Source organism: Coffea arabica, chromosome 6e (genome assembly GCF_036785885.1).
Source record: "Coffea arabica cultivar ET-39 chromosome 6e, Coffea Arabica ET-39 HiFi, whole genome shotgun sequence".
Lineage (NCBI taxonomy): Eukaryota > Viridiplantae > Streptophyta > Magnoliopsida > Gentianales > Rubiaceae > Coffea > Coffea arabica.
Genome location: NC_092321.1, coordinates 1,150,641 through 1,158,293, shown reverse-complemented (window position 1 = coordinate 1,158,293; position 7,653 = coordinate 1,150,641). Strand labels below are relative to the sequence as shown.

At 36.4% G+C, this 7,653-nt stretch overlaps 1 protein-coding gene across 1 annotated transcript; it reads right to left on the bottom strand.

Moving 5' to 3' along the window:
* Window positions 1-2,080: 2,080 nt before the first annotated feature.
* Window positions 2,081-7,343, bottom strand: LOC113697024 (vacuolar cation/proton exchanger 3-like). Its single transcript, XM_027216442.2, has 12 exons — window positions 6,841-7,343; window positions 6,626-6,693; window positions 6,455-6,483; window positions 5,036-5,232; window positions 4,741-4,959; window positions 3,929-4,060; window positions 3,647-3,763; window positions 3,477-3,530; window positions 3,262-3,378; window positions 2,862-2,952; window positions 2,589-2,662; window positions 2,081-2,468 (listed from the first exon to the last, which is right to left on the bottom strand). The coding sequence occupies exons 1-11, from the start codon at window positions 7,108-7,110 to the stop codon at window positions 2,595-2,597; spliced, it is 1,362 nt and encodes a 453-aa protein (XP_027072243.1). The 5' UTR covers window positions 7,111-7,343; the 3' UTR covers window positions 2,081-2,468; window positions 2,589-2,594.
* Window positions 7,344-7,653: the final 310 nt, after the last annotated feature.

Here is a 7,653-nt window from a genome sequence, read left to right as displayed (position 1 = left end):
TGTATGTTTTTAACTCATAGGGAGTTATGTGGTAAAATATAAAATAAAAGTTGATGTATCCAAATATATATATATATAAAGGTAAATCTGTCCTACTCCGTTAAAAGGGAAGCCGGCAATCATCTCTTATCATCAAGACTGCATCGTCACCGACTCTCCGAACCCAAAGTTGGTTATTTATCGAATAGTTTGTTCGTGCGGCAGCGCAGGACGAGAGCTAACAAGCATTTCATAAAAGGAGTATCAGAACTGCGAAGCAAATTTATGAACAGGACCAACTGTTGTTTCTTAATTCGGTCAACAAAACACAAAAGCAATGCACGCATTAAACGAAAAAATATATATCTTAGTATAAGATAAGTAAAGGTCCAAAGTAACTGTAACATCTCCCCTCGCTGACACGTGACATTATTAGTGAATTTTGAGCTTTCTCTTTTGTTTTCTCTACGGATTTGGCATTACTTTGTGGACTTGGCATTGTTTTATAAGGTTGACTAGGGGAGTAAGGTCATATGCCACAGTTATAAGGTTGAAATATTTTTAATAGGCTTTTCAAACTCTAGATTTTGGAGAGATATAATTCAATGGGAATATCACTTACATGATCATTTCAACTTATATTTGACAAATTAATTTAAGTTTTAATTGGATTACAACGTTATTATCATTATTATTATTTGAATTTATATTTATATTTAATTTATTTCAATATGAATTATCATTTAAAGTTATATTTGACAAATTAAGTTGCATTTGTTAACAATCATCGCATTGCATGGATTTTTTCAAATTGTTATATTCTTTGACATTTTTTTATTTTGTTAATTTAACGAAAAAGATTATTTAAAAATAATTTCATCTTATTATAAAGAAAAAGATTATTATCGTTGCTTGATGTAGTGTGCATCTTTCTGTTTCAAATTTATTTTAATTTGTTCATATTAAAATATTTGGTAGCATTTGAATCCATGTTCATATATTTTTGTTATCAATTCTATTTTAATTCATTTATACCTTAATAAGTGTTTTTTATTACAATTAATTTTTCCTTTCCTAGTCAAACAAATGCATTAATGTCTAAATGACAAAAATAAGTGTATCTCTATTATATTTCATTAAAATGCTCTTTGTTGTTTTTTTCATGGTAATTGTTAGATTTACATAATTTTATTTTCTATGCTGTCAAATTATTAAAATATTCAATAAAGCTTATTTATTATAAGTTCTAATTTCAAGAGAAAAATGTTTTTCTAATATTATTATATTATTAGATTATTCAACAAGCCAGCTTATAAATTGTTTGGTTCTCCTATTTTTCCTTTGCTTTATTTGTAATAAATCATAAGTCAAATAATGCAATCATTTTTCAACTATTCAACTTTTTCTCAAGTATCTAATCAAATTAGATAATTATATTTTTTTTCAAAGTTAGGTTGTCCTTTACAAAAAAGTCAACCTTTTGATGAATTATCAATTGTATTTTATCTATTTATAACTATTAGATTGGAAGACAAAGTACTAGTTTAGTTTAACTTTCGTAGACTATCTTTTTAGATGAAATTATTATCAACAAACGAATCTTGAATAGTATAGTACACACTCTTACATACACTACAAATCTTTACTGTACTTCATTTTCTTCTTGTTTTATTTCCTTCTCGTTCTCATATAGCAGAGAGAAAGGTTCCTTCACTTTCTTGTTTTCTCTCGATTGGTAACACAATTTTTCTTATTTTTTACTTCAACAAATCTATGCATTTATATCTTGTTATAATAACATATACTTTCTTTTGCATGTTTTGTGTTTTTCTTTTATGGCATTACTTTTAGAATTCAAAATTTTTGTTTAACCTGTCACTTTACTCCAGATTAGTCACTTCACTTATTTTATTTAGCACCAGTTAAACCTATGTAAACCAACTGAAATTGCCACCGAACAAAATATACATTTTTCCTTTCAATTCAATTTTATTTTATTTTATTTATACGTTAATACTTGCTTTTTATTACAACGAATTTTTTCCCTTTATCAACCAGCAATGCATTAAGATGCTCTTTATAATATATTTACACATGATACTCAACTCATAAACAATCTTTGTTATTCTTAAACACTTTAGGGTGGGCACAGCCATGCCTTACTAGTAGTACCCTTAAACACTTTAGGGTGAGCACAGCCAGACCTTACTAGCAGTATATATACGACACTCTCAAGTCTCAACTCAATTTGAAGAAAATACGGGTAGCGAATAAAGACTCGTACATGGACCGAACGATATCATAGTAGTAATACCACAGCGTCATCTCCAACCTCCGACACCATGCTGCTTGCAACTAAAACCAATCCAAATGAAAGAATTAACAAATGGATGGGTGGATGGATGTAAACTTGATTGATTTACTTTATTTATTTACTATCGTCGGCCGCCAGCATAGACTAGCACCCCATGGCGATCACGTTCCGACTCCTGCAGCAAAAGTTGCAGTGAACAGTCCCCGAATGTTTGTTAGGGTTAAGAATGAAACTGTACAACAACAACAACAACAACTGCTAAATTTTAGAAGAATCATGATACGATGTCAGTTACCTCTGCTCAAACTCTCAAGATTCCATGGGCAGATGATTTCATACCCAAGTCGACAACATTTGCTGGGTCTTGGTCTGAAGCAATGAAAGGATTAAATCAAACATCATGATCCAAGTAAACTAAACTCTTGCATTTAGTATTAGGAAGGATCGATCTCAAGATTGGTACTTGATATCATGGATGGATTGATTAGCCAGGATAAAGTTAAACTAGTTTTATTACGTATTAGCTAGTAGCATTAATACTATCCCGAATTCAGGGTTGGGGGCTTACTGAGCGGGGATCTGGAAACAAAAAAGCACGCTCCAATAACCACGTAACACAAGAGAAGTACTAATCCTTTCATGTAGTGAGATGTCCCGTCCTGTAAAGTAAAAACATATGAACAAAGAGATGATGATCAAGTTCATGTTCGTTCTTCCAAGGTACTGATATTACTTGCACAAATCGGCAGCCACGTTCGCTAAGGTTTTTCTTTAATTTGCTCTCTAGTTCTTTTGACACCGCACCAGTTGCACTACCCTAGGAGGAGAGGAGTTATATGGACAGACAACTGAGAAAAGTATCAATTTGGCTCCTTTTATTTTAAGCACTCCGCGGTCTTTTCTTCATCACCATAATCATCATTGTACAAATCAGACTAAGAGGCAATTACTCAATCAATTAGTTTTACCTGCAGAGCGAAGGCCGTGATAATTATGGATAGAGCAAGAGAACCGGTTTCGAGGAGATTGAAGTCAAGATCCATGTTGATGCCGATAATCCAAGCAACAATCACAGTCAAGGGAACCTACGCAATATGAAGGACATTTATAACGATTTAGGTCAAACTTGTGATCAGGCATTGAAACTTAATTTAAGAATGGATCTAAAGAACGTAAGACATACCACAAACATGGAAATCTGAGATGCCGAACCTAGAGCGACCCCCAAAGAGATATCCTGCAATATGATTTTTCTTTTTCAATTGCATTTCTTTGAAGATTGACGCAATAGGTGCTGCATGTGAAATGAGATGAGGAATGAAAGAGAATTCACTGCTGGCAAAAGTTAATCACCAGTTTATTCTTGAAAGCAAATATGATGGCTCCGGCGTGTTCTGCTGCGTTTCCAACAATTGGTAGCAAAATTAGACTGATGAAGCTGACAGAGAGACCCCAGGTGTCGGATGCAGCCTGACGGAAAGGAAGCCAGAAAGATTTCAAAGGTGTATAATATCGCGGGTTATCCTACTAGTACTTCACAAAAATTAATAAACAGATATGCTGCTCCAGTGTGACTAAGAGAATTAGTAGCCACTGGACTGGAGCAGTGGAGCAGTGGAGCGGAGCGGCTCGCACCTCGATTGTGGCCACAACATACTCGGATAGTAAAGCAATGACACCAGTCATGCCTGCCAACCAAGCAAATCCGCTCCAAAATCCAATCACTGGTTTTTCCTCTGCAATTCCGTCACCGTCTTCGTCTTCATCCTGATCAATATCGTGTTATATATAACAAGTATGCATACAGTTAGCTACTGCAGTAGTAAAACAAGTTATATAGACTTCAACGCCTACATGCACGGTGATTGTGGGTATGGTATACGCAAGAACGAGTGCAATTATGGTTTTGATGAGGTAGCACTACTGTTCAATTAGGGCATTGTTCCCTGCATTAATAGTATTGGTTTATACTAGTATTTTCACGTTGACTGTTGTACTTTTGCTTAACATATGCGGGAGGAGGAAACATAGGAACATCCGGCATCCGGGGAGAGTACGCATACAATTAAAATTCACCATTTTAACCAAAAAATGAAATCAACAAATAAATTTATACGTACAGCAAAATATAATATGAGATCTATAAATACAGCAACCACCTATCCATAGGTAGAGAACGGGGCAGCAACGGTTGTTACGATAAGCATCCCTAAAAGTTAAGGATCAAGATTGATATCAGGAGAATTGTTCATCGTTTTTTTTTTATATTTTATGTGACGTTTACAAAAATTTATGTTTTTTTATGTATATTTTGTGTTTAAAATGATTTACATTCTAAAAAAATGCACATCCATCCAGTCCCCGCCGTTTCCCATGGCTGATGACACACACGCACACGTGTAGTAATTGCACGTATAGCTTAGCTGCATATACATATACGTACGTACCTCTTGTGCCTCGAAAAATTGTCTATGGGTCCATAACTGGAAAACAAGATAGGCCAAGTAGGCGATGAGCATCAAAATGCAACTAACTCTCGACAAAGAGACAACGGTTGTCTCCAAGGCGAAAACATCCGATGAATTCCGGGAGTATTTAAGCATGAGGGGCAGCAGGTGGCATAACAGTCCCAGCAACAGCAGCATGGAGTTCACATCACTTTGTTTCTGTCAATGTATAAAAAAAATTATGTGATCAATGAGATTAGCATAGTTCATAATTAGTAACGTAATTCAATTTTACCCTGTCAAACTTTTGTTCCTTGGTGACGTTGGCGAGGCCACCGCAGAAAAGAGAGGTTCCGAGCACCAGGAGGAGGTTGGAAAGCACAGAACCCAAGAGAGAGTACTTCACCACGTCTACTTTGTGCTGGACAAGTGCCAGTATTGCTATAATCAGCTCCGTTGCATTTCCACAGGTTGCATTTAGGAGCCCCCCAACTGCAAAAATGCAAAAACCATCACCAATTAACTTTGTTTCTCTTTTGAAAAAAAAAAAAAAATTACTACTAGTTCAAATTAATGCCAGCTAGTAGCTATCTACCACATTGTATCAATTAAAGGAGAAAAAAACTGAAGCGAAAATGGACCGAATCCACCAAATTATTAAGATATATACTAGATGTAGAAACAATAAATATATAAACTACAACGAGAGGGATCGATTGATCGAGGACGTTCACTTCAATGATCTCAAGTCCTCCCACATGGTGCTTGATTTATAGACTAGGGTTTCAGATGCAACTTAAAATCCTCCAAACGTACAGGTTTAGGTGCCTGAGTTCTTCGGCTAACCTCAAATGACAGTCGAGGACGATTTAGCTTCGACAAATTAAATGTTGTTCTTTGATTTCGCAAGTTTTCTAAACAAAGAAAAAGAAAACCAGTGTCAAGTTTTAGTAGTTAATATTTTACATAAAAAGGACTCCAGTATTGGGAGCGGGGACTGGCATATCTACCCAAATGCATGCTAAAGTTGGAGAAAGCCAAATCTTGCCGCTTCATCGAAAGACGTCAGGTTGCAGTTGTTCCATATTTTGCTTGTCCTCTTATCTACAAGAGAACCAAAACCCTTTTTCTAAGAGCTAAAAGACAACGCATTCTCAAATTAGCTCCCGTCTTTCGTCAAGAAGGGTTTCGAAAACCGTGAATTTGTGATAGGCTTCATCCATATGTCCAGGCCTTTCCAGTCCCCATCAATGAATAAAGCCATGTATTTAGTCCTTCAAGAATTGTTTGCCACCACTTTTGAGTGCAAGCAACTCATCTTTCCATTCGAACCGCTTTGATTGCATTTGACACCAGATGTTTTCAGTCGAACATCTTGAGTTGAGAAGATCCAGAAGTCCCATTTTTCATTATTTAAAAGAACAAAGGTCGTATAAATTAAGTAGAGGGCAGTAGAAAGAAAGAAACATGTAATCTAGGTAGCAGGCCAACAATCGTGTTTTCCCTTGTATCAATAGACAAGACTGGGAAATTGAGTTATCAAGTACCATGCAGGAAGCATGGGGAACCAGAAGAAAAGGAGCAAACAACAGGAGGAGAAAATCAATTAGCCAAGGATTGATCCCCGTGCTCAGGAGATAGTCGAACCTTTTCGACACTCTTTTCTTTGCACGTTTAATACTAATTTCAACAACACACTGAATTGAGAATCTACCTGTTGGTCCGGTATACATTGCTATTTGTCTGCATTTCGAATGAGGGCACATACAACAGAAAAGTAAATTAGCAGATGTCAGCTCCGAAATCCAGAATCATAAGATGGTGGAATTAATTAATGCAAGAACGAACGATTAGGGTAGTTGCGGTTTACGTATGGAAAGCTTACTCTGTGAGGAAGCTGACGCGTTCTGCGAGCGGAGTGAGTCCAAGCAAGCTCAACGCAAAAACCCACGGCTGTTTCGGAAAAATTTAGTAAATCAGTGATGAGGGTTTTTTCAAAATTAATGACTGTATATAGCACTATATAGATATACATATCACATGAACTAGTGGTTAATTATAATAAGCTTAGAAATATTAATGGAAGGGGAAAATTATTACTCTTCCGAAGTGGTTGCATTGAGCGGCGATTGCAAATGGAATTGCAAGAAAGAGGACAGAAAGCTTTGTTCCGAGAATGACTTCTTGAAGATTAGCCAGAAAGTCTCTAACGAAACGGTAAGGCACTTTTGAGACTAGGGCAATTTCAGATTTCTTGCGCAAAGAGGATGATGACATGTTATGGGCTGTCCGGACACCATGCCTCATCTCCTTGCTCAAGCACTTCAGGTTTCCATTCTCCAACAGCCATGTTTCTGCGTTCGAAGCCATTCTGGCTAATTTAACCTAGCGAAATCAAAAGTGAGCAAAATTTATTCCTAGAACTAAATTGTGGGGAGTCACAAGTAACTAGGGCTTGCTGCTTCGATGTGGTGGTGCACACAGATGTAATACTACTGCATCATGTATATACACATATATTAGATCCGGAATCATACTCATCAGTCATCACTCAGTTCTAAAGGAAACTTCCGCGTGGCTTCCTTTTTTTTTTTCTTTTTTTTTTCGTGCCTACTATCATGTGCATCTTCGGGGTTAAGTACTAAGTTGTCACGGAACATTAATGTACACAAGGTTGGAAAACGTAATTACCATTCTTCGGGTTACAATTTTCAAAGGGCCATCTTAAGTAGAGGTGGCAAAATGGGCGGGATGGCCGGGATTTGCTTGGGTTTGAGATGGAACCGAGTCATATGGGTTTGGGCCCAACCTTACCCATATGTGTTTTGGGACTAACTTGGGCGGGATCATTTTGGGATGGGTTTAGATTGATCCCGCCCAATACCCAAATCCATTTTCTACATATTTTTTTTC